We start from the raw sequence: 27,062 nt of genomic DNA, 5'->3' as shown, positions 1-27,062 counted from the left end.
GGTTTCAAGCGTAAAATTGCTTCATTAATGGCAGGATTCGACTTACATAAAATTGTTTGGGACATAAAGCGTAAAAGATAAGCGATAATGAGCCTGAGCAGAAATAGCTTTCAAATGCGAGCAAATCTTACTGGAAGTATTTTCGGAGGTGTGCTGCGTTCCATGGGCGTTTCACCTCGTGGCCGTCCGCGCGAACCAGCCTGTAAGCTCCGGGTCCCGCTATCTGCTTGACTCTATATGGCCCTTCCCAATTCGGTCCCAGCACTCCTTGAGTGGAATCTTTGGTGCTCTGATTCACTCTTCTCAGTACCCAGTCTCCGACCCTGAATTGCCGTATGTTCACCTTCTGGTTATAGTACCGAGCAACCCTCTGTTGGTAAGTGACTGATCGCTCGGCTGCTTGCTCCCTCTTTTCCGTCAGCAGATCAAGATTCAAACATATCTGCTCGTCGTTCTCCTGCTCATTGAAATGATCTGTCCGGTGTGTGGTCGTTCCTATCTCGGCCGGCACGACCGCTTCGTGTCCGAAAGCCAAAGCGAACGGTGTCTCCCCCGTTGCGGTTTTGTGGGTTGTTCTATATGCCCATAGCACACCTGACAGCTCGTCAACCCACGCACCCTTTTTTGCACCAAGCCTGGTTTTCAGAAGCCTCTTGATGGTCTTGTTGGCGGCTTCTACTTGTCTATTCGATTGAGGGTGAGCAGGCGAGCAATACTTCAGCTCTATCCCGAGGTTCTGGCAGAAATCCCTGAAGCTGTGATTATCGAACTGCCTGCCATTATCCGTTACCAAGGCATAAGGGATCCCGTATCGACAGACCAGGTTTCTCCACACGAAGTCTGTTGTTTTCTTCTCCGTGATCCTGCTAAGGGCTTCCACCTCTATCCACTTCGTGAAGTAATCTATAGCAACTATTGCATGTGTTGCTGCTCCTCGTCCTTTTGGCAATGGGCCGATCAGATCAATTCCCCATTGAGCAAATGGCCAAGGGGAGGCCATAGAGGTGAGCTTCTCTGGCGGTTGGTTGGAGAAACTTGCAAAACTCTGGCAGCTTGCACAACCCCTGGTTTTCTTTTGCGCATCCTGGTGCATTGTCGGCTAGAAATATCCCTGCCTTAGGACCTTGTGGGCCAGGGACCTCCCGCCAGAATGATTTCCACAAATTCCTTCATGTACTTCTCTCAGCACGTAATCCGCGTCGTCGTCATCCAAACACCGAAGGAACGGTAATGTGTATCCTCGCCGATACAGTACCCCATCGATCATCGTGTATCTCGAGGCCTGAGCTCTAATCTTCCGAGCTCGCAGCTTATGTGGTGGTAATACCCCGTCTCTAAGGTATGAAACTATCGGGTCCCTCCACGAGCATTTTTGTTCTATCCGCAACACCCCCAAATTCTGCTCGATACTTGGGGTGGACTTCATTTCTAGAGGGACCGACTTTGGCATTTTTGGGTCGGCTACTGCTGCCATCCTAGCCAAAATGTCTGCTCGCCTATTCTGCTCCCTGGGGATTTGTATCACCTCCACTGCTTCGAACTTCCCCATCATCTGCCTGACTATCTTCAGGTACTGTTCCATCTTCTCCTCTCTTGGTTGGAATCTTTCACTGACATGATTCGCAATCAGCTGGGAATCAGTTCTGATCTTAACTCTGTCTGCTTTCACGGCCCTAGCCAATTCCAGGCCTGCTATCAAGGCTTCGTACTCTGCCTGGTTATTTGTGGCTGCAAATTCCAACTTTACAGCATAAGAGATCTCCTCCCCCTCTGGGCCTTCCAGGACGATCCCTGCTCCTGAACCCCGCTCCCCTGATGACCCATCTACAGACATCTGCCATACTTGAGTTTCGTCATTGCCTATAACTGCATCTTGTTGACCTAAGCATGTTTCGGGCTCTGTGAATTCAGCTACGAAATCGGCCATTGCCTGGGCCTTTATCGCTGCGCGGGGTTTATAGTCTATGTCGAACTCGCTCAGCTCCACAGCCCACTTGACGAGTCGACCAGAGGCATCTGGCTTGTGCAGAGTTTGACGCAATGGCTGGTTTGTTATTACCGAGACCGGGAATGCTTGGAAATATGGCCTCAACTTCCGAGCAGCAACCACAAGGGCAAGTGCCCATTTCTCCAACGGTGGGTATCTGGTCTCCGCGTCGAGCAGGGCCTTGCTGGTGTAGTATATCGGATACTGAACTCCTTCTTCCTCTCTCACCAGAACAGAACTGGCGGCCCGATCCGATACCGCCAAATACAGATACAACTTGTCCCCGTTCCTCGGTGTGGACAGCAGCGAAGCTTGCTGCAAGTATTGTTTCAAGTTCCGGAAGGCTTCCTCGCATTCTGGGGTCCATTCTGTTTTCTTTCCCCTCTTGATCACTTGAAAGAATGGCTGACACTTGTCTGTAGCTTTGGATATGAATCTGCTCAACGCCGCCAACCTCCCCGTGAGGCCCTGTGTCTCCTTCAGGTTACGAGGAGACGTCATTTGCACAATCGCCTGGATTTTCTCGGGATTTGCTTCAATCTCCCTATGGCTCACCATGAATCCCAGGAATTTCCCTGACTCGACCCCAAAAGCACACTTCTCCGGATTGAGCTTCATCTTATACTTCCTCAAAAGCTCGAATGTCTCCTCAAGGTGTCTGATGTGTTCCTTCGGGATCTTGGACTTGGTGATCATGTCATCCACGTACACCTCCATGGTTTTCCCGATCAACGGCTTAAAGATTTTGTTCACCAGCCTTTGATAGGTGGCCCCAGCATTCTTGAGACCGAATGGCATCACCCTGTAACAGAACAAACCTTGGTTAGTGATGAAAGCCGTGCTCTCCTCATCCTGCTCGTACATGGGGATCTGGTTGTATCCCGAGAATGCGTCCATGAAGCTAAGCAGACCATGTCCAGCTGTTGAATCTACTAGCTGATCGATCCTTGGTAAAGGGAAGCTGTCTTTTGGGCACGCCTTGTTGAGGTCTGTGAAATCCACACACATCCTCCACTTGCCGTTTGCCTTCTTTACCAACACCACATTTGATATCCACTCTGGGTAACTGACTTCCCGAATGAACCCTGCTCTCAGGAGCTTCTCCACCTCGTCATTTACAGCCTCATACCTCTTCTGGTTGAAGCACCTTCTCTTCTGCCTTACTGCCCGAGCACCTTTCTTTATTGCCAGCTTATGACACGCTACCTCAGGGTCAATCCCTGGCATGTCTTCATGTGTCCAGGCAAACACATCAGCATGAGCCCGTAAACATTTCACCAACTCCTGCTTTTGCTCTCCCTTCAGTCTCGACTCGATTCTGATCGTCTTTCCCGGGTTCTCTGGTCCCATGCTTACCGTTTCCAGATCCTCTACAGGTTCTTGCCTGCCAGTCTTGTTTTCCACTCGGGTATCGAGGGATGTTATCTGCATTGCCTCCCTTGCTGCCGAGGAGTAGCAGCTTCTTGCGATCCTCTGGTCTCCTCGTACCACTCCTACTACCCCATTCACCCGGTACTTCAGAGCTAGATAATGGTTGGACAACACCGCTTTGCTCATCCTTAAAAATGGCCGACCTAGGATCATCTGGTAAGGACCTTCCTCCTCCACTACGACAAAGTCCAGTATCATTGTTCTTTTTGTCGGGGGGCTCCCAATTGTGATAGGTAGTTCGACCACGCCCAGAGGAACCAGCTTCCCTCCTCCGAACCCCTTCAAGGAGGTGTTGGTGTGTTCCAACTTCCGGTCGGCTATTCCCATCTCTTCTAGGGTTGACTTAAATAACACATCAACTGAGCTCCCTGTATCAACCAGTATCCGGTCAAACTTCTTGCTAGCGACCGTAGCCTTGATGACTAAGGCATCCTCGTGGGGGTATAGGATCCCTTCCTCATCCTCATCCGTCCACATGATTGGCACTTGCCTGACCCTTGCCCGTTTGGCTGCTGGGGTGTTGAGGAGTACCTCTTTACTGGTCATGGCGTACCTAGCATAATTTTTTCTCGATCTGTTTGAATCTCCGGCCAACGTTGGGCCCCCCGCTATCACCCTTACCGCGGGCTGCTCGTGCCTCAAGATTCTATCACTCTGCTCCCATTCATCTGTTGTGGCCACCATCGGGAAAGTCCCATCCATAAACTCGTCCAGGTACCGATTTCTCACCAGATCTTCGACTTGGGTCTTGAGATCTCTACACTTTGCTGTGGTATGGCCATGGGTGCCATGGAACTTACAATAACGTCCTCTATCCCTCCTGTTGGGCAGCTTTGTTATTGGTGTAGGGAGGTGCAGCAGCCCTCGATCCTTTATGGCCTCGTACACCTCATCCAGGGACATCTTCAAGGAAGTGTATCGCCCATAGTCCGGGTTCTGGTCGATCAGGTGCACTGCTCTTTCTCTGTTTGCCCCGCTCTGAGTTGGGGGCGGTGGAAGTACTTCTGGTCTGCTCGCTCTGCTACCGTGGGGGTGCTGATGAAGATCACCAGATGCCAACTCATGCCTTCTCCAAGGCTCCCTAGCTGGGGAACGAGGAGGTTGCGCCCTGCTGCGTTGATACTGTGGTGGCCTTTGATGAGGCTGGTAAGCAGTGACCCTGCCTCCTCCCCCACTACCGGAGGCCTGGTGGTCCCTCCTCCTGATCGGCCCGTTCCCTGGTAATGCTTTCATCTCTCTCCTCCCCAGCCCTTCTAACTGGTCTGTCTTGATCCGTGCAGCCTTCTCCTCTTCAATCTCGATGTCTCTTTTAGCCTGTTCGTATGCGGCCGCATACGTTTGAATAGCTGGGCTTCTCAAATTGTACCACAGCCTTCCTATCTTCACCCCTTCTTTCAATCCCCTTAACGCCTGAGGGTGGTTGAAGGCTCCCAAGTCGAGGACAGCCCGATGAAACCTCTTGATGAATTCCCGAAGGGTTTCTTGCTCCCCTGTTTCATGCTTTTCAGCTCCATCATGTCATCTTCCGGTGACATCGCCCCACTGAACTGCTCCGCGAATTCCTGGCACATCTGTTCGAAGGTTTTAACGCTGCCCCGAGGAAGTTTCCTGTACCATTCTCGTGCACGTCCCTCAAGGGATAGCGGGAACACCCTGCACCTTTGTGATTGAGATAATCCTTGTACCCCAGTCATGTCGTTGAAGCGCTCTATGTGCATCAGCGGGTCAGTTCTTCCCGCGTACCTGAGGTCGGGGAGGCGGAAATCTCTCGGAATAACTGCCCTCATGATCTCTGCTGAGAGCGGTGATTCTCCGTCCAGCATTATCCTCCAACCAGGGGCTCTGTTCCTCCCTTGCATATCGTCAATTATCTGCGCTAGTCTGCGCACTTCCTCCTCCAGCTGCCCTGCACGACCAGGGTCACGTGCTGCAACTTGATCCCGCTCCTGCTCTACATCTTGCAAGTGTTGCCTCAACTCGGTTTCCTCTGCATTCACCACCCCGTCGTCCGCGTCACAAGTCTGTCTTGCCGGGGACCGCTCTCTTTCTCTGTGAAATTCTCCCCGTAGAGGTGCGTTACCCCTCTCACCACCAAATCTCCCTGTGGTTTGACCTCTCCCCGCACTATCGGGACCTGGTGCCACTCCACCGCCTCTCACCCTTCCCTCTTGGGTTACCATTCGCTCGCTCCGTAGCTCATGCAGAATGGTTGTCAAGGTCTCCATCTGCTTTTCCATTCGTTCCATCCGGTCGAACATGACTTTTTCCCGTGCCTCACTGACTATCTCCCTCAGCGTCACGGAATCGTTAAGCCTCATATCACCCCCTTGTGCACTACTTCCTCCTGTCTCCATTGCTTTTCGCTTACTCCACCCCTCTTCTTGCTATCAGCAAAAGCTTTTTGCTCTAGTCCCCACAGACGGCGCCAAAATGTTGATGCGAGATTCCGGTTCTCCTCGTTCTACGACCAGGATCCCTGCTCGATCAACTTTACCACGACCAGGAGGTCTCCTAGTAATGCTTCTTCTCCAGATGTCCCTGCACACACAGACAAGTCAGAGTACGCCGGTTGTTCTCCCGGCGCAAACCCTCCGACGCTCAAGTCAGATATGAAGGTTCGGGGAACGCTTGCCACAGGTCTTATGGCTTTTTTGTGGTTTCCTCTTTTATCTTGAAAATGCTAACCCTTTTACCTTCGTTGGCTACCTTTTTATAGGCTCCCTCTGAATCCCAGTTTTCCGCTTTTTTCGAGAGGGTCTGGGGCTCTGACTGCTGCGGTATGGGCAAACGGGGGATCTTGCGTGTTACGCCACGGTTCAGGGGAAAGCGTGGCTGTCGTGGTTCTGTGAGATCTTGCGTGTTACGCCACGGTTCAGGGGAAAGCGTGGCTGTCGTGGTTCTGTGAGATCTTGCGTGTTACGCCACGGCTCAGGAGAAAGCGTGGATGTCGTGCCTAGATTCTCGGGCTGGAGAGCATGTCTTGCCAACTGCCGTCGACCGGGTCTCCTCGCCTATCGACCTCTAGCCGGAATGGCCGTATACCTTTTATAGGGAATTGGCCTCGCGGATGACAACATCGTGGACGAGCAGGATATTTCTGCTCCTGTTCCTCCGCGTGCCAGGCTTTTATGGAACACACCGGTTCGCAGAGCTCTGCCATCAGATATCTGCTCGTCATTCCTGGTCTCGTCGACATATTTATCCCAAAGAGTATCTCTCCCAAACAGACTTTATATTCGATCTCAGACTGAAAGCAGGATCCCCACTCATGCGCTGCCAAAAATGAAGTTTGCAGTTGGACAGACAGTTAATTCTCATGAGCTTCTCATAGCCGTTGGCTTTTTACTACTAAACCTTCATGTGTTGCCTGAAGCTGAAGGTATGCTTGCTACTCGATTGCTGGTTCCTACGCTGTTTTCATATACATGAGAAGCTTAAACGTAGACATGTTCATTCAAATTCAATCGCAACATGTAATGATCTCATATTCGGATCATTTTATTAATTGTGTCCTAGGAAAAGTAAGAGGACTCCCTCATTACATGACTTCAGATGTCAAAGAAGTTGCTGGCAAGTCCTTTGATTACATTGTTGTTGGAGGAGGCACCACTGGCTGCCCGCTAGCTGCCACTTTATCCGAAAACTTCTCTGTGCTATTAGTAGAACGAGGCGGCTCACCTTCTGGAAATCCCTTGGTCACGGACAAGAGCCACTACGGGCTGTCACTGGTACAAACTGATGAATACACATCACTTGCACAGAGCTTTGTCTCTGTTAAGATAGTTCATATTATGGAGTTATAGAATTAACGAGCTAATTAGTTTTTGTTTGTTAGTATTGCTGATGTGTAACTTGCTGAGTCAGCTGGTTAGTTTTAGTTGTTAATAACGGTTTAGTAACTGAGCCTTGATTTTGTTTTTCACATACACAACGCGTGTATACCATTCCAGATTATGTATATATACAACAGTTGTCATCAAGATCAATTATATAACAAATCATTTTTCTCATTTTTGCTCTTCGAATACTCTCAACATTTTCTCTCTGGTTCATACATTTTCTCTGTATCCAAACACACGAACTCTGTTTTTAACTTGGTATCAGAGCTATGATCCAAGCTGCCATGGCTTCTTCAAGCTCAAATCCAAACATTAATCAAACTGTTTCTTCTTTTACCTTCACAAATCCAATCAAATTAGACAGATCAAACTACACAATCTGGAAATCTCAGATCCTTTCTACAATTCGAGCCAATGGACTTGAATCTCTTCTTGATGGAACTAGAAAGTGTCCAAATCAGTTTCATAATCAAGAAGAAGCAAGCTTAAATTCAGATCGAGTAACTGTAGCTGAGCCACAGGAAAATCCAGAGTTCAATAACTGGAAAAGGCAGGATCAGTTGCTGCTGAGCTGGTTGATGTCATCGATCAGTGTTGAAATTCTCAGTCTAGTGGTAAATTCTAACTCATCTAATGAACTCTGGACTAACATTGAAGAACAATTTGGATCAGAAACAGGTGCTAAGAAAGTACATCTGAAAATGCTACTTAATAATCTCAAAAAAGGATCAATGACAATCACTGAGTATTTTAGCAAACTTAAGGCTGTGAGTGATGAACTTGCTTTGGCTGGAAGTCCTGTAACCAATCTAGATTTTATAACTCATCTGATATGTGGATTAGGACAGCCATATTATCCTGTGGTTGTATACATAGAAGCTAATATGTTGAAAATGTCAGTAAATGAAGCATATTCTATGCTTTTAACTCATGAGGCTAGAATAGAGAGTAATCAACAAAATGCTAATAAAGAAGCTAAGTTGAACTATACTGCCAATATGGCTCAGACTGGACCTAACAAGAAATTTAATGGCAATACTGGAGGTGGTTATGGTAATTGGAACCAAAATGCCAATTGGAATGGAAATAATGGGGGCAGAGGAGGCTACAATAATAATAATGGAGGAGGTTTTGGTAACTGGAATCAAAATGTCAACTGGAATGGGAACAATGGTGGCAGAGGAGGCTATAATAGCAATAATGGAGGAAGAGGTGGTTTTGGCAGAGGTGTTACAGGCCAAGGAAGAGGTAACTGGTCTGATGGTAATCACTGGAATAATGGCAATTTCAACAGGAATTATTCTGGACAAGGAAGAGGTGACTGGAGTGACAGTGGCAATGGTGTATTTGGTCAGAATGGTGCCTTTAATGGTAACAAAGGTGCTCAGAATTCTCCTGCTGTCATCTGTCAAATTTGTTTCAAGCCAAGGCACACTGCAGCTGAGTGTAGGAACAGGTTTAACAAAGATTTCACTCCTGCATATCCACCCTCAAACTTCAACCCTTATCAGTCAAACACAAAAGCTGCTTTTCTCACAACTTCAGAGGGTGGCTTAGCTGATCAAGGATGGTACTTGGACAGTGGTGCTACTCACCATCTCACCAACAATCTGCAGAATCTGAATATGGGAATGGAGTATTCAGGTAATCAGCTATTACATGTTGGTAATGGGGAAGGTTTGAATATATCACATATTGGATATGCTTGCTTTCATACATCATGTGACTCACTTTTACACTTAAATGACATCTTATATGTGCCTGCAATAACCAAAAACCTCATTAGTATTTCAACACTTTTGAAAGATAATGACATAACCATTGAGTTTGTTGCCAATCTTTGTTTCATTAAGGACAAGAAGAAGACTGTGCATCTGGCTCAAGGGATTGCTAAAGAAGGATTGTATCAGCTGCTGTCAAAAGATACCTTTCTTTCCAAATCCTGTTCTCTAGCCTATGTACCTAGATCAATGATTTCTGTTATTAGTAATTCAGCTTCTGTTCTGTCAAATAAAGCTGAAAATAAAGCTTGTACTGAATCAGTAAATTCTAAGAGTCATGTAAACATTACCAAATCTGTTGTTTGTGGAAACTTACTGCATCAACGACTTGGTCATCCAAACAAACATGCTTTGAAAAATATTATACCTCATTTGTCTCTTAAGTCTTCTATAACTTTACCTGATTTCTGTGATGCATGTCAGTATGGAAAACTTCATCAGTTATCTTTTTATTCAACTGGAATTAAAACCTCAGTACCCCTGGAGCTTATACATACTGACCTTTGGGGACCATCTCCCATGCCCTCCTTTTTACATGGATATAGATACTACATCAGCTTTGTAGATGATTACACCAGATACTGTTGGATCTTTCCTTTAACTTTCAAATCAGAAGCCTTAGAAACCTTTCAAAACTTCAAAACCTTGGTCGAAAAACAATTTAACCTTTCCATTAAATCTGTACAGTCAGACTGGGGGGGAGAATTTAGAAGCTTTGTAACATTTCTTCAACAAGAAGGGATAAGTTTCAGACATAGTTGCCCTCATACACATCACCAAAATGGGGTAGTAGAAAGGAAGCATAGACACATTGTTGAAACAGGGCTAACATTACTTGCTCAAGCTCAAATGCCTCTTTCTCTTTGGTGGGAATCCTTTCATACAGCATCCTTTCTTGTCAATAGATTACCAACACCTGTCTTGAACAACATCTCTCCATTTGAAAAACTTCATAACAGAAAACCAGACTATCAATTTCTTAAGACCTTTGGTTGTTCTTGTTTCCCTCTGCTCAAGCCTTACAACAAGCATAAACTCAGTTTCCATACCCAAAAATGTCTTATGATAGGTTATAGTCCTATTCACAAGGGTTATAAATGCCTAGATCCTACTGGAAAAGTCTATGTTGCAAGGAATATTCAATTTAATGAGTCTGAGTTTCCATACACTGAACTGTTTACCTCTCATAAAACTGTCAGCTCATCTTCTAAATTTCCACAGTCTGAAAATCCCTTTGCAGTTCTGAATTATCAGTCCATCTCTCAAGACAGCAGCTCTACATATCCATCTGCAAGCATTCCTGATTCAGGTGCAGGTTCTGATTCTACTGCCCTACACACATCACCCTCTATCTCCTCACACAGTATATCATCCACTCCTCCACCAACAAACACAGAACCCTGCTCAATACATCATCCTTCTACCTCCACTCAAACACAAATCTCTCCTCCTGTTCATAACACTCATTCCATGGTCACAAGATCCAAAGCTGGCATATTCAAGCCTAAATCCTACTTAGCAGTTTCACAAGAGCTTGAACCTACCTCAGTCAAATTAGCTTTGAGTGATCCAAAGTGGAAGCAAGCTATGCAAGCAGAATTTGATGCTTTGCAAGTCAATGAAACCTGGGAGTTAGTTCCTAAAGAAGCAGCACAGAAGATTATTGGCAACAAATGGGTGTTTAGGATCAAGTACAACCCTGATGGCAGTATATCTAAGCATAAAGCTAGGCTTGTTGCAAAGGGCTTTCATCAAACTCCAGGTGTGGACTTCTTTGAAACATACAGTCCAGTTGTTAAGCCATGCACAATCAGAGTCATCTTGAGCCTTGCTGTTATGAATCACTGGCCTATAAGACAACTTGATGTGAATAATGCCTTTCTAAATGGCATTCTCAGTGAAGAGGTGTTTATGTCACAACCAGAGGGATTTCTTCATCCTCAGTTTCCTACTCATGTGTGTAAACTGAAAAAGGCTCTTTATGGACTCAAACAAGCTCCGAGAGCTTGGTATGAAAAGTTGAAGAGCTCAATGTTGCAGTGGGGTTTTCATACTTCCAGATCAGACACTTCCTTATTCATCCAACACACTGAAGGAGAATTGGTTGTAGTTATTATCTATGTTGATGATATATTAGTCACTGGATCACATACCAGATTTGTGGAAAGAATTGTTCATCAGTTAGGAACAGAATATGCCCTCAAAGACCTTGGGGAATTTAACTATTTTCTTGGTCTAGAAGTCACACCATCACTTGAAGGACTTCATCTTTCTCAGACCAAATATATTGGTGATTTACTTAGGAAGGCACAGATGCTGGATAGCAAGGGATGTCAAACACCTATGAGCTCAACTGAGAAGCTAACTAAAGACAAGGGGACACCTTTTGAAAATCCTTCTCTGTATAGGAGCATAGTGGGGTCTCTACAGTATGTCATTTTGACAAGGCCTGAAATAGCCTTTTCTGTTAACAAGCTTAGCCAATTTCTCACAGCTCCTTCTGTGTTTCATTGGCAAGCTTGCAAACGAGTATTAAGATATCTTCAGTTGACAGCAAATTATGGTTTGCAGTTCTATCACACTGGAAAGCTCACATTGACAGCATTCTCAGATGCTGACTGGGGATCAGATTTGGATGACAGGAAATCAATTGGAGGCTATTGTGTTTACTTAGGCAACAATCTCATTTCATGGTCTTCCAAGAAGCAGCAAATAGTCTCCAGAAGTACAGCAGAATCTGAATATAGAGCTTTGGCCTTGACTACTTCAGAAGTACTTTGGATTACATACTTATTCAAAGAGCTGCAAGTGCAGCTGCTACAGACTCCAGAACTTAAATGTGATAACAAAAGTGCTGAAGCATTGGCAAGCAATCCAAAGTACCACTCAAAAACAAAACATATTGAACTTGATTTGCACTTCATCAGAGAACATGTTGCTAGAAAGGAAGTTGAAATTAACCATGTTCCTAGTTGTGAACAAGTTGCCGATATCCTCACTAAACCATTAGCTGTTGATCAATTTAACTATCTTAGGTCCAAGCTCAATGTTCTTCCCAGACCTTGAGCTTGAAGGGGGCTGTTAAGATAGTTCATATTATGGAGTTATAGAATTAACGAGCTAATTAGTTTTTGTTTGTTAGTATTGCTGATGTGTAACTTGCTGAGTCAGCTGGTTAGTTTTAGTTGTTAATAACGGTTTAGTAACTGAGCCTTGATTTTGTTTTTCACATACACAACGCGTGTATACCATTCCAGATTATGTATATATACAACAGTTGTCATCAAGATCAATTATATAACAAATCATTTTTCTCATTTTTGCTCTTCGAATACTCTCAACATTTTCTCTCTGGTTCATACATTTTCTCTGTATCCAAACACACGAACTCTGTTTTTAACTGTCTCAAAGGACGGAGTTCAAAACTACAGAGGACGCGTGCTTGGTGGATCATCAGCCATAAATGGAGGGTTTTACAGTAGAGCTAGTAAGGATTTTATTAAAAGAGCTCGGTGGGATGAGGAGCTTGTAAAGCAAGCTTATGAATGGGTAGAATCTAAGCTAGTCTTTGTACCCGAGATGACATCATGGCAGACTGTTGTTGAACTTGGCCTTCTTGAATCGGGGATTCTACCAGACAATGCTTATAATTTGGAACATATTGAGGGAACAAAGGTTGGTGGGACTATGTTTGATCAATGTGGCAAGAGGCATACCTCTGCTGATCTTCTTGAAGAAGGGAACCCTAATAACATCATAGTTCTTTTGAATGCAACTGCAAACAACATTATCTTTTGCAATATTGGTAAGCAGAATTTTTCTATCCACAATCACCATATATGTATTTTGAAATAAGTAATTGACAATCTTAACATGGGTTCAAAATGATGCAGGCAAGGGAAATGAGAGCAGAGCTTGTGGCATAAGGTTCAGTAAGAGCGATGGTAGCCCAAATCATATCCATGAAGCTTACCTCAGTAAGCCTAAGAAGGATTCGAGTACATGGGGTGATGTTATTTTGTCGGCTGGGGCATTAGGAAGTCCCCAACTCCTATTGTTAAGTGGCATTGGACCACATGAACATCTCAAAGATTTCAACATTCCAATAACGGTAGATTTGAAAGAGGTTGGGCAAGGGATGCAAGATAATCCTGCCATTGCTGTATTTTTTGATACTATGCCGCAAAAACGGCTACCGGAGCCACCTGAAGTTGTGGGCATAGCAGACAACTTCAGAGTTATAATTGAAGGTGGGGTGATTCTAATTAATCTGAATGCATCAAGGATGCGAATTGCTGCCAAGATGGCATTTCCAGCCTCTCAAGGCAAGCTTGAATTGAACAACACAGACCCCAGAAGAAACCCTTCAGTGGAATTCAATTATCTAGCTAAAGAAAAGGACTTAGAGCAGTGTGTCAAGATGGTTCGATTGCTACATAGAGTGACAAAGTCTGAATCAGTTTCATTGTTCTTGGGGATTAAATCTAAACCCCAAGAGAACTTAATGTCTAGGGCCAGTTCAGATAAAGAGCTGAGAAAATTATGCAAAAACAATGTGAGAACTTACTATCATTATCATGGCGGTTGTGCAGTTGGGTCAGTTGTAGGGGAAGATTATAGGGTTTACGGGGTTGAAGGATTAAGAGTAATCGACGGGTCAACTTTTCGAGAATCACCGGGCACGAATCCAATGGCCACGCTCTTGATGCTAGGCAGGTACCAAGGGATCAAAATACTCGAACAAAGAAAAGAGACTTCCGGCTAGTTTACATGAAGAGTGTGCATGTCTTGTCAACAGCCCGAATTGTATGATCGTTGTATTTGTTGGAACACCCTGTCTGACCTTGCTCTGCTTACATGAGATTTATTTATGCATGTCTTGTGAGACAGTTCAAATTTATCATGAAATTTATAGGAATGGCTCTAAGCTTTAACCGTTTAAAAAAATGGCTTAACCTGCAACTAACCTGCCTTTTAATTTACATGCAAACTGCAAAGATGGTCAATTAGGACCAAAATAAAGCTCACTTTCTTTCCGCTCTCTCTCACTAACATTTCAAAGAAACTCAAGTTCACATTTTATCATAACTTAGTTTGTTAATTTTATTCATCATTTGCAGACGCAGCCACCGGATTTGCTGCTCCATGCGTCCACCATCAGGATTCACTAAGTTCCTCCAAGCTCCACTCCAAGTCTCTAATCCGGCAACCCAAACCCAAATTTGTGTTTTGTCCTTTGAAATTTTGATGCTGATTTATTAATTTTATTGTAAATTACTAAATTTACATTAATTTAGGGAATAATTTAATGTAAATTACTAAATTTACATTAATTTAGGGAATAATTTAATGTAAATTACTAAATTTTATTTGTTATCGCATATATATTTTTAATGGCATTATCACACATATATTTGACCAATCCGAATCATTTTTAATCTAAATCCAATTCGATCCGAACTTCATCCGATTATTCAACTCGATTCGATCCGATCCGAATATATTCGTATAGTTTAAAAAGTATTTTGAAAATTTTCATTTGACAACATGATAATTTAAATGATAATTCAAAATTTACCCCAATAATAATCCCACCCCTAAAATACAACCTTACAGCTCAAACAACTGTTATTTCTTCCTTATGAAATTTAGGCAGGGACTCTTTTTTTTTGGTATTATTTTTCATGGAAAAAGGATACCTACACCCCTAATGTTTGGAAAAATAATCATGTAAACCTCCAAATATTCAATAAGGAACATCAATACCCCTTTTTGACTAATAATTATCTCAATCCTAAAATACAACCTTACAACTCAAATTGATGCTCGCTATTATTGTTGGTGTATGAAATCCAGGCAAGAACCCTTTTATTTGCGTTAATTTTCTATAGGAAAAAAACACCTATAACTCCAATGTTTAAGAAAATGGTCATGTAAATATCCAAATTTTCAATAAGAGAAACCAAAATCCCCTTCTGACCATAATACCCTTTGTAAATAGTAACTAAAAAACTGACCCTAAATTTTTTTAATAAATACAAATATAATTTAAATAGTTTAATTTGTTTAGTAGACTAAAAATATTATAATTTTTTTAATATCAAATAATTTTAAAACACAAATTATTATATTATTTTAATAACATATTTACATTTATTATAAAATTTTAAATAAATTTCTAGGTTAAATGGATTTTAAATTTAATAAAATTGTACTAATAATACTAAAATTATTCTATATAATATCAAAATAATTCAAATTTTGTATATTTATTAATTTTAGTATTATATTCCTATTTATTATAAAATTTAGATAAATATGATATAAAATTATAAAGTATTAAAATATTTTTTAGATAATTAAAATTATTTTAAAATGTATATTTTTTACATAATATTATTTTTTATTTATTATAAAACATTTGAGTCAATTTTCTTAAGTTAATAGAGCTAACATTATAATTGAAAGGGAGTCTTGCTGTATGGTTGTCTTTTTCTCATTTTCTACTAATCTTTTGTACTACTAAAGCACAACATGATAAGAAAGCGGTTCAATTTATCATTGCAGCAACATCATCATGCCTCCAACAAACAACAAATGAATCATTAGCTAAACCATGCGTATTGTTAAAATATATGAATGCTAAGTAGTCATAATCAATTTAGCCACCACGCCAGAAAAACTCAATGATTGAATAGCCAAAAGGATTAAAATATATAATGTCACCGTTTCCCCCTCCTTGAGCAAGCGCAAACACCAAAAATGAAGTTTCCTGATACGTTTCACTCTCATGAGCTTCTTATAGCCTTTAGCTTCTTTCTATTAACCTTGCCTCTGTTCTCTTCGTCACTGCCCGAAGGTATGCTACTCGGTTAAATGCAAGTTCTCACACGACTTTCATTTAAAAGCTTAAAGATGCAAATTGTGAAATTGATCTCATTCATTCTTATTCTTCTCTTATTATTGTAGGAAAAGGAAAAGAAGTCCCTTATTATATGACTTCGGACGTCAAAGAAGTTGCTGGCAAGTCCTTTGATTACATTGTTGTTGGAGGAGGCACCGCTGGCTGCCCACTAGCTGCAACTTTATCCGACAACTTCTCTGTGCTATTAGTAGAGCGAGGTGGCTCACCTTTTGGAAATCCATTGGTCACAGACAAAAGGTTCTTCGGATTCTCCTTGTTACAAACTGATGAATACACATCAGTTGCACAAAGTTTTATCTCCACGGACGGGGTTCAGAATCATAGAGGACGAGTACTTGGAGGATCATCAGCCATAAATGGTGGATTTTACAGTAGAGCTAGAGAGGATTTTGTTAAAAAGGCTGGATGGGATGAGGAGCTTGTAAAGAAGGCTTACGAATGGGTGGAATCTAAAGTAGTTTTTCCACCTGAGCTGACACCATGGCAGAGTGTTGTCGAATTTGGCCTTCTTGAAGCAGGAATTTTGCCTTATAATGGTTACAGTTTGGAACACATTGAAGGAACAAAAATTGGTGGGACAGCGTTTGACCAATGTGGAAAGAGACACACATCAGCTGATCTCCTGGAGGCAGGGAATCCCAAAAATCTTGTAGTTCTCCTGAATGCAACTGTAAACAACATTATCTTTAGTAATAATGGTAAGCAGATTTTCTCCATCTTTACTCACTGTTTGTGTTCAATGATTAATTATGGTAATCAAATTGATTAGTTCTTACTGATAGTCTTCATATGATGTAGGAAAGGCAAATGAGAGCAGAGCTCATGGCATAAGGTTCATCAAGAGCGATGGTAGCTCAAATCATATGCATGAAGCTTACCTCAATAAGCCAGGGAATTCAAGCACATGGGGCGATGTTATTTTGTCAGCAGGGGCATTAGGCAGTCCCCAGCTCCTATTGTTAAGCGGCATTGGACCTCATGACCACCTCAAAGATCTCAACATTCCAACTATTGTAGATTTGCAAGAGGTTGGGGAAGGGATGCAAGACAATCCTTGCATTGCCAAGTTGGTTGACACCATGCCGCAAAAGCGGCTACCAGAGCCACCTGAAGTTGTGGGCATAGCAGATAACTTCAAATTCATAATCCAAGCTGGGGTTTTGCCAATTAGCTTCAATGCATCAAGGATGCCAATTGCTGCCAAATTGGCATTTCCAATCTCCAGAGGAAAGCTTGAACTGGACAGCACGGACCCGAGACAAAATCCTTCAATCAAATTCAATTATCTAGCAAAGGAAAAGGACTTGGATGGGTGTGTAAAGATGGTTCAATTGCTCAACAAAGTGACGAAGTCTCAATCGGTTTCTTCATTCCTGGGAATTAAACCCCAAGAAAAGTTTATGTCTAATTCAGATGAGCTAAGAAAATTATGCAAAAACAACGTAAGGACCTTTTATCATTATCATGGTGGTTGCATAGTTGGATCAGTTGTTGACAAAGATTACAGGGTTTATGGTGTTAAAGGGTTGAGAGTCATTGACGGATCAACTTTTCAAGAATCGCCAGGTACAAATCCAATGGCCACGGTCATGATGCTAGGCAGGTACCAAGGGGTCAAACTTGTCGAAGAAAGAAGAGAGATTTGCAGCTAGCAAGATAAATAGCGTCACAATAAAGGAATTATGAGTTTCAGCGTGTAATCAACCTAACTGTAATAATTTGATTAAAATTTTAGCCGTTTGATCACCATCCTTCCATTCCTAATAAGTAAAGATCACATAACCTTTTTTCGTGTTCCACTAAATCAAGTGCAAATATTCATACCAAGTGACTCTTTATTTCTAACTAAGATCATGAAAAGGAAAAAATTTACCAATATCAAATAAAATATTAATAACGCATTTTCACTGTACATATAATTCCACAAAATGACCAAAAAAATCACAAAAACTCCCTTAATTCTCAATTTTCCTGATCAGGCCTAGAGCTTGGAGAAGAAGAATCAGACACATCAGTAGAATCTCTTGAAGGAGAAGTACTTTCGTTTTGATTTGAATTCTCACCACTTCTTCTACCACCACCACTGATTGAAAAACTAACCCAAATTTCTCTCCTTCGCTCATCTCTTTTGTTGCCACTTTCCTCTTCTTCAACAGGCATCTTGTATCTACAAACAGGACACGACCCCTGAATCCCAAGCCACTTCTCTATACAGTTTGCATGAAACTTGTGCTTACATGGCATCTCTCTCGCCACCTCCCCAACCTCATACTCCTCTAAACACACGACACACTCACCACCAAGAGCTTCCTCTTCGCTTTCACCGACTTTGATACTTGGCATGGCCTCAACCGATGCCTTTGAAGCAGGAGGCTGGCCATCTTTACCAACGAAATTTCTCAGCAGAGTCTCTAAACTTGAAGTCCCTTCAATCACTACCATGCCCTGATTGAGAGGATTGACGAGAATGATTCTTTCGCTTGAACTTCTGTTTGTATGAGGGGTTTCCCCATCCGGGTTCTGAGAATTCTCGGAACTTTCACCTGTGGAGACGCTGCTTGTGAAGCCTAAGACAAAGGGTAGAAACAAAGACATGTCTCTGTGACTTAACAGTCTCTCAAACAGCGATGAGACATCAGTAGCTTCAGCTTCAGAGGACATCGAAAGAATGAAATTTTGACAGAAAGATCAAATCTTTTTTGAGAGATCTGTACTAGGGTGATCAACAATCCGATTTTTAAGAGGAAAAAAAAAAGGAGAAGAAGAATCTGCTTTTAAGAAAACAATGAGTGAATTCCGATGGGTTTAGAAGTGGAAGTTATAAGGGAAAGCACCCACAGGGAACACGAAGACAAGAAGGTTGTGGAATGATCTGGAAGTATTTGAGCTGTCAGTTTGCGTGTGCGTGATGCATCCTTTTTAACTGAGGGAGAAGATTTTTTTTGGATGTTTATCCATCCTTTTAACTGAGGGAGAAAGTTTTTTTTTTTTTTAGAGATCAAGATTTATGTTATGAATAAATTATTTAATTATTGATGGGTTATTAATAAATAAAAAATAAAAAAAATTAAATTAACATATGGTGGAAAATCATTATAAACTCAGTATAACTCAAATTAGGAAGAATTTTTTTTTAAGAGGCAATCAGGTGCTGCTGCGTATGAGTCCTTCACCAACCTAAACTCCGATTCTATTTGTTATATTTTATTTTACTTTATTTCCACTTTTTTTTTTTTAAGTTTTTAACTATGGTTATGGTATAAATGAATGAAAGACAATCGAAGAGAAGTACGCGGTTATATAAAATTAATTTTTCATATTGAAAGGAAGATTCTAGAACTTAATTAGAGGCTTAGCTACGATTATTTTACTAATATATTATTATATTTTGGGACAAGCTAAATAATATGATGAGGGGTGGCTCGAAGTTTACCAAAAAACTTTATATATATTGGTCAAAAGTTCCGAACATCCAAAGTGTTGCGTAAAGGAAGCGCTAGAATATTATTTGGGAATTGAGATGTGCTCTGGCCAATGTGTTGATCATTCCAGTGACTGGTGACACCTAGAGGGAGGGTTACATCGAGGTAGTTCTGTGTCATTTTCATTTTTTTATTTGAAAGTTCCTTTCTTTTTTTTTAATTCAATTACAAAACAAAAAATAGGAAAAAGGAATATAGCAAAATACACCAACCCTCACGACACATAACGTGTTTGATGAAATTCCTCTGCGACTGCGATAAAACTGCCGTCTGCTATTCAAATTTCATGTCATTTTACATGCATTGAGGCGGTAATGCAACTGATTTATACGGATATCTTTTTTGTTCTTCTTCGGCACTTTTGACCGTCACAATGAGTCTCACTAAAGCTGCTGCTGCACTACAATTCAATGCTTGCGATTTCTTTGGGACCAAGGCAAAGCCCTTCAACTTGTTACCCAGTCAGACCCAGAGAAGGAGTAAGCCAGCCAACGCAATTTTTTTTTTTTTTTTTATAGTATTTAGTCATTATTATAAGAATGCAGTGAGTCGAGTCAATGGCCCAGTTGGTATGGAACTATGACTCGGCATGTATATATTTAATTTGGTTGGACTGCAACTGTGTTTTTTTATGTTGAGTAGGTTTCTTTTTGAAGCCACTAGTAGTGGAAGCACGAGCGAATGCCCGCACGGAAAGCGCCAAAATCCGAAACAGAAGGATTCAAAAGAAGGTATTGTTTCACTTGGTAGTTGTAGCTAAGCTGTGTATGCAATGAAGCCCTTGCTAGTTCACTGTTGACTACAGTGGACCTTTATTTTTATACGAGTTATAGAAGGTCGGCTGATGTATCTTATCAATGTTATGGCTTTGTATTGGCATAACCAGTTTAACGGCACACCTACGAAGCCAAGGCTTTCTGTATTCTGTTCGGATAAGCAGTTATATGCTATGCTAGTAGATGACCAAAACAAAAAGTGTTTATTTTACGGAAGCACTTTGCAGCAATCCATTCGCGGAAATGGAAATCCACCTTGTTCCACAATTGTAAGCACTCCACTGACTTGAGCGAGCATTAGATTTCTTGTTTCTAATCTAGCTGTGCTGACTGTTCTTGATATGTTTCCACTTTCCAGGAAGCTGCTGAGCGTGTTGGTGAAGAGCTTATCAAGACTTGTATTGCACTTAACATCACGGAAATTTCATCTTATGATCGTAATGGCTCTCGTCGTGGTGAGAGAATGCAAGCCTTTGAGATTCCAATATCCCGTCATGGCTTCTTGCAACAAAGATAGGTTGTCTTTTCTTCTTTTTCTTACGGTTTCTCTCTGTCATGCGAAATTTAGGCTTACATCTTTCGCCCTCTAATTTACCCACTGTGGCACGTGAATATATCTGTAAAAAGCGTTGCCCTTCACTTTTTAACTCAACTGTGAAAACAGAGAACTTTTATGATGGTTGTCAGTATCTGCGTTCCTGGTTGGTTCAGAAATTTCTTAAGACAATATCCAAAAATTGTAATAATGCAGTAACCCCTTTTCGTGACTTCGTGCATTATCTCTCCATTTTTTCGTCCACATTTCGTACAGGTGCCGATTACAATGGTTGAGAGAGAGAGAGGTAGTTAGTTACCGTTGGAAATCCCTGTCAGTTATCACCTCCTGCCAGTCCTAAAGGAATAAAATCATCACTTTGTGCGGAATATAACTACTCTTTAACGGAATGGAAAGCAATGAGGATATTGGGATCAAAATCTACACCGCAAACCCACAAAATGACCCAACTCCAAACCCTTCTTCCCCATCCCGACAAGAACCCCGCCGGAAAAGACGAGCGGTGGCCAAGGGAATGCAAGAGACTTTCTCGAAGACATCAATGCTCGTAAACTTTCTTCCTACAGGCACCCTTTTAACGTTTGAAATGCTACTCCCATCTGTATCAAACAACGGATATTTCTCTCCCGTTAGCACTCAGATCATTCATTCCCTACTTGGCTTATGCTCTCTCTCTTGCTTCTTCTTTCACTTCACTGATAGTTTTAAAGGTCCTGACGGTTTGATATGTTTGAGCCTTGTCCTGGCTTGGAAGTTCCAAAAGATGACAACAAGTATAAGGTTGGACTAACCGATTTTCATGTAACGGCTTGTCTTTTCCCCGATCATGTTAAGTACATGGATCAAGTGATGGAGAGTTTTCCTCTCATGGTCGGCATAAATTGCAGCGGCCTTTTTTGGTCTTTCCCAACACAAGATACGGCATAGGACGCACGGCTACTTGATTTTGTTTTATGAGAGTAACATTTGTTTATTCTGTTATTTCCATTGTTCTCTTATTAAACTAAGTACATCCAGACGCCATGATCTATCAATTATCCATCGTGTTTTATAAGATTCCAATTACCGAACTTTGTCTGACACGGACTTCGTATACCATGAAAGCTCGACGATCCTGTTGCTATACAGTCAATTGACCTTTTGGGATCAATAGAAACATATAATGACTTCAGTGCTGCCGGTTACAAATGATTTAGGTCAAAGAATTGGTAGTAAATATTATAGCAAGTGAAAAACTTCTAGGCTTCCAGCATCCCAATACTGGGTGCTATCTGTACAGTGGATCTCTGTATCTCTCTCTCTCTCTCTCACTCTATCTCCCTCTCTCTCTTCTCCCTACTTCATTAACATCCCTTTTAATATGCACTAGTAAAAAATATGCCTACCCTATTCCTACAAGAATACCATAACTATTTCTACAAGAATACCATAATTTGCCGACAATTCTCAGTACCCTCCATACCTAACAAAAAGATATATTAACTCTTGCCTTGCCTCTGAGTTCTCAAGTTCTGCTCTCAATCAACCTCTACCAAAAACCAAATTCCAGGTATATTTTAAGTTGCATATAGCCATGTTAAGCTTGGTGATGAATATAACTATACTTATCAGTCACCACAGCATCTAGCAGCATTTCCTTCTTTGAGTTTCTGCCAAAGACAAAGCATCTCCCTAGGACTTTGGTAATGGGCAACAACGTAACCATCCCTACAACCGTCATTGTGGACCCTCTCATCTTTCTCATACCGAACTTGTAAGCCTTCTTTCTTCATGTCTGCGATCCAAATGCCCATTGCCACATCTTCTAGCTTAAACATCTGCCATGTGCATTAATTTGTTCATGAAGTTAAATACACATAACAAAAACAGCAGGGGTGCAACGCCTACCAAAATGTTTTAGCTTAAGAACGGGGAGAGACACGGTATAATTAATTATCCCACCTTTAATCGGCCTTCCTTGTATCTTTTGTACACTGCCTTTCCTATGTCATGGGACACAACATAACCAGGACCATGCGCCCAAGGGGGGTAAGTTTCTTCAGGCCATTCCTTCATAAGAGCAGATAAGGAGAAGAGGCACACATATGAGAAGCGGAAAATAAAACATGTCTTAAGGAAATACTTGTGGAAAATTAATTGGAGCATGCAAATATCTTATTCTTGAATGAGACAAATTTTTGCAGATAATCCAACAACAATGCTGAATTCAATTACCTCAAGGCTAATGTACCACTTGCTTTCAGGATTCCGATGTGGTCGAGACTCAGAGTTAATGAGTCCATAAAGCAACCCAGAATGCACATTAATCCTCTTTAAAGAAGTCAGCACTTCATCCACACGAACAAATGCATCGTCATCTGTCTTCATGACAAATTTTGCTGAAACAACATCCGTCTGTCATGGAGATGAGGTTAATGAGGTAAAGGAATTATTCTCCTGTTATAAGAAGAGAGTCAAGAGACAAGGCTTTACCCCAAAGATGCAGATCGCTAAAGTTTTCCAGGTGATGAGATTGTAGTAGTCAACAAAAGGCATCAGCTGTATGTCTCCATACGTTCGTGCCTCATTCCAGAGTTCCCCATTGACTATCTGGTTTTTATGCTGCAATATGCCACACAATGGATAAGTACTTCAGCAATGGACTACATAACTACAACTTTTCACTGCACAACTCAGACCTGTAAAAGAACCTTATTTGTGCTAGAACCTTACATAAAACAAAAACTACTTTAATACAAATGGACGGAAGAAAAAGATCAACCCATTAAATGATGGTTTACGAATTCTGTGTTTTCAATCTACCACTGATCTATCCCACATGATAATTGTGTACCAGAGGAGCAAAAGATACGGTTCAGTGAAGCTCACCAAACCAACAAAAAAGCGAACTGCAACTGTTCCTGACCGCACTTCAGTGTACTGCATCCATGTCCTTCTAACTGCCATTCTTCGCTTAAAATTATTTGCTGTTGAGAAAACACCAATGAACAAATCCACTGGTTTATGAAGAGATAGAGGATAAGATCTTAGTGCTTCTAAATCAGTTGTATGCTCTGAATCCTCGGACGTGGGTAAACCACTGGCCAAGACGGAAATTAATTTCAGGTCTCCAGAAATCCTAACTTCATTAACCAGCCATGGCTCCAAAGTCTGAACATATGACCAGCAAAAAGCAAATAAGTTCATTGCAATTATAGTTTATTTAACAGAATTCAACAAATTGCAGGAGAGATGAAAGAAATTACTTCGCGATAAGCGAAGGATGTTATGTGCTTCCCATCAACTGTTGTTTGGATTCCTTCTGATCCTACTCTAATTGTGGCAACAAAAAGATGACCTTGCTTGAAGGGAAAAAATCTTTTGGTTTTAGATGTCCTAGAGTTATTCAAGCGCGTGCTAACAGTAGGAAGCCGCTTATCATCATTGCCAACTAACTTGTTGCACTGATCTAGCTCGTCCACTACAATAAGAAAATAGATGAGTTAAGTTAGAATATAACACAGCACATAGTAATAAGTGAAGACCAACCTTGTGAAGGTAAACAGATTGAACGAAGAAATATGCACTTACAACATGATTTCAGTTGCTAAATATCATAATGGTAACATTGAAACAGAAGTCGAATTGAACCTGGCATCTAGTAATTCATTAACTTTGCAGCAAAATATTGCATCTCATTTACATAAAACCAATTAACTTATCTGACTGAAGTTTATACGACCACCATAATTACTACAGCCTATATATGTTTGAATATTAAAGGCCCCTATGTCTAGTGTAGAGTTTAAAATGGGTATTTTGAAAGTTCCAGTTGTTTCTAATGGGATGAATGCAGCATGCATAAGCAGTGTGTGAACAACTTTTACCTTTCCTACACTCAATAACTTAAAAATGCAATAGGAATTTTTACCTTTTATAATCTTCTCAGGAGAAGGAGACGGACAACGCTCCTCCTCACCCCAGTCATGAGCTAAAGTCCAGGTGTTTTGGACAATCACAGGATTCTCAGTTATCTTATCGCCGAGTAGCCTAACATTGTAATGTAAGACAATGGGTGGATCAGGCTCCCCTGGAAGTGGTTCTCCTGTTAAGTCAATCCGAAAATTACCAAGAAGACCATTTGGAATGCCAATGATTGTAATAGAAGAACCCTGAGTTAGTCCGCAAGGAACCTGCAACTTAAAACTGCTCCTGTCAAGATCTGTGGTATTCATTTTATTTAGAAAATGAGGACATTGTTTCTCTTTTGCTTTCCTGACTGAACTTCTATTAGTATAACCAAGTTTTTCCTCTTCAACTGACGCCATAAGGTTATTCCATGCACTTCCAGCTTCCTTAATAGCCTCTACTCCATTTGATAAAACCTGAGAATGATTAATTAACTGTTTCAAGAGATTCCAGGTCAGCAAAGATTGCTGCTCTTCCTTGGATATATTCCTCTGAGCAAAGAGGCCAAAGGTTATGGCATCAATTGAAATTACTTGAGAAGAATTCTCAGGATCTTGAACTCCAGGGGCAGCTGCAGTATGTGTCCATTCCAGAGGATTACTTCCATTGGAGGAGATAAGACTAGTCAAATAACTTTCCCCAATAGGATTTTTCATGAAACCGTATCTCAGGAGCAACAACATAAACAGGGAAGCAATTAAAACACCGCCGTACCATTTCTTCATTCTGTCGCTTAAACGATTGCATCAAAATTATTTAGCCTCCTTTCCATAGAGATAGAGCATAAAATAGCAAATATGTGGTTGACTAGTGAACAACACTTGAATGAATTAAATAACGGGAATTCTATGAGCAAATCCACAAAGCTGTGGTTGTAATCCGCAGACAGTTAACACCCTTCAGCAATATAATTCAAGCATATAATGCAAAAAGCAGAAGGATCAGCTCACACTTCTTGGAAGCGCAAAAATATATCGGTTGGCTTGAAAAAAGAAAGCTTCAACTACATCAATGACAACTTTACTGCTGTTTTTGATGGAGCATCTGGGAAAAGACTGTCATACAGCTCATGCTGGAAGAAATTCCAAAAGCAATTAGTCCACAAATGAGAGTCAAAGTTTCCAAAAGAGAATTCTATGGCTAAGTTACATATTCAGGTATGACTGGGTAAAAGATTTAACAGAAAGGCAGAATGAATGAAATGCACACAACATGAAACTGGCCAAAAAAAATAGAAAAGAAATCATGTTCCTTGCCTCTCCATTGATTTTGAAACAAGTTCATAATTGAGCATTAAGAAGCTAATCAAAACAGGAATCATCCTATACCTCTAGGAAAAATACCAAAATTCCCGGTATTCGAGCACTAGTTTCACTATAATCTTATAGAAACAAGCATAAGGAACTCACACATGAAAAAATGGGATATCACCTACCTCAGAACTCAAATAAATGAGCAAGTCACAGGTCAACAGCTGACCATTCAATAGCCATAAGATGTTTTTTGTTGACTAAAGAGCAATATGACTAAGCCACATAAAATTTTCCAATGACTTCATCAACTAAGAAGCCCACCAAGCGATAGGCATCATAAACTGTTTACTTTACAAGATAAAATGGTAGATCGCCGAATCAACTGAGGTAGGGACCAAAACATATCAATGGCTAATATCACATATTTTAGAAAACAACAGACACAAATTCAAACAGCATCACAATACGATCAAGATGCAAGAAACTTTAGGTCTCAACTGGAGAACAATTGAACTAATTGCAGTTTCAATCGAATGGATCCATTTCGTTTCATTACTCAAACTTATCGAGTTCATTTCAGCCTGCATAGCGCAGTTTCCTCTTTTGTTTATACTGAAAAAACTGTAGAAGAGTTATATATATTGAATTTTTTTTTTTATTACAACTAATAAGTTCAGTTGGAGCAGAGTTTTTGAGAACTGGAGTAGCGAGGCTGAGTTCAATTTTCTCGAGAGACAAACAGATCCAAACGCATTGCACCGAAACCGAAGTTAATCAAACAATGGCAATGAACAAGATGTGAAATCAGCTCTAACTTTTAAAATTATACTTAAAAACAACTTAACAAGCAGAACTAACTGTTTGAAATGAAGTTGAAGAGTAAAGTTTACCTTGTCGTTTTTCTATTCAGAAAATTTTCCGAGAAACTGCCAGAAAAACGGAGAGAAAATTTTGTGTTTTATATTTCTGTCGTTATGACGTGCAGTCTAAGCACGCTTGCACCGGGGAAATTATAAAAACTTAAAACTTCAAAAAAAAAATGTCTCGGTCTTTTTCATTTATTACTGTTATTATTATTATAATA

General features: G+C 41.1%; 5 protein-coding genes across 7 annotated transcripts; 3 read left to right on the top strand and 2 right to left on the bottom strand.

Annotated features, from left to right (window-relative positions):
• Positions 1-6,700: 6,700 nt before the first annotated feature.
• Positions 6,701-14,358, top strand: LOC112498965 (protein HOTHEAD-like). The gene is made up of 4 exons (XM_052439941.1): positions 6,701-6,797; positions 6,935-7,200; positions 12,450-12,834; positions 12,932-14,358. The coding sequence occupies exons 1-4, from the start codon at positions 6,701-6,703 to the stop codon at positions 13,801-13,803; spliced, it is 1,620 nt and encodes a 539-aa protein (XP_052295901.1). The 3' UTR covers positions 13,804-14,358.
• A 1,203-nt stretch (positions 14,359-15,561) lies between these two features.
• Positions 15,562-17,709, top strand: LOC102613980 (protein HOTHEAD). Its single transcript, XM_006483082.4, has 3 exons — positions 15,562-15,897; positions 16,008-16,661; positions 16,762-17,709. Exons 1-3 carry the CDS (start codon positions 15,801-15,803, stop codon positions 17,613-17,615), a joined length of 1,605 nt encoding a protein of 534 aa, XP_006483145.1. The 5' UTR covers positions 15,562-15,800; the 3' UTR covers positions 17,616-17,709.
• A 71-nt stretch (positions 17,710-17,780) lies between these two features.
• Positions 17,781-18,794, bottom strand: LOC102613681 (E3 ubiquitin-protein ligase MPSR1). Its single transcript, XM_006483081.4, has one exon. It carries the CDS (start codon positions 18,622-18,624, stop codon positions 17,926-17,928), a length of 699 nt encoding a protein of 232 aa, XP_006483144.1. The 5' UTR covers positions 18,625-18,794; the 3' UTR covers positions 17,781-17,925.
• Positions 18,795-19,384: 590 nt separating this feature from the next.
• LOC102614273 (uncharacterized) lies at positions 19,385-20,988 on the top strand. Its single transcript, XM_006483084.4, has 5 exons — positions 19,385-19,550; positions 19,629-19,924; positions 20,088-20,176; positions 20,332-20,490; positions 20,580-20,988. The coding sequence occupies exons 2-5, from the start codon at positions 19,819-19,821 to the stop codon at positions 20,736-20,738; spliced, it is 513 nt and encodes a 170-aa protein (XP_006483147.1). The 5' UTR covers positions 19,385-19,550; positions 19,629-19,818; the 3' UTR covers positions 20,739-20,988.
• A 935-nt stretch (positions 20,989-21,923) lies between these two features.
• LOC102614747 (beta-1,3-galactosyltransferase GALT1) lies at positions 21,924-27,023 on the bottom strand. Of its 3 annotated transcripts, none has more exons than XM_006483085.4 (8): positions 26,869-27,023; positions 24,688-25,797; positions 24,023-24,237; positions 23,646-23,927; positions 23,250-23,378; positions 22,992-23,171; positions 22,719-22,826; positions 21,924-22,594 (listed from the first exon to the last, which is right to left on the bottom strand). In XM_006483085.4, the coding sequence occupies exons 2-8, from the start codon at positions 25,448-25,450 to the stop codon at positions 22,385-22,387; spliced, it is 1,887 nt and encodes a 628-aa protein (XP_006483148.1). In that variant the 5' UTR covers positions 25,451-25,797; positions 26,869-27,023; the 3' UTR covers positions 21,924-22,384. The 3 variants fall into 3 exon arrangements, with proteins under 3 accessions (XP_006483148.1, XP_052295186.1, XP_015387299.1); XM_052439226.1 differs by lacking the exon at positions 26,869-27,023 and adding an exon at positions 26,161-26,755; XM_015531813.3 differs by lacking the exon at positions 26,869-27,023 and adding an exon at positions 26,054-26,141.
• Positions 27,024-27,062: the final 39 nt, after the last annotated feature.

This window comes from Citrus sinensis, chromosome 4 (assembly GCF_022201045.2).
Source record: "Citrus sinensis cultivar Valencia sweet orange chromosome 4, DVS_A1.0, whole genome shotgun sequence".
Lineage (NCBI taxonomy): Eukaryota > Viridiplantae > Streptophyta > Magnoliopsida > Sapindales > Rutaceae > Citrus > Citrus sinensis.
Note: the sequence above shows the minus strand (reverse complement) of the source record. Positions and strands in the feature narration are given on the sequence as shown.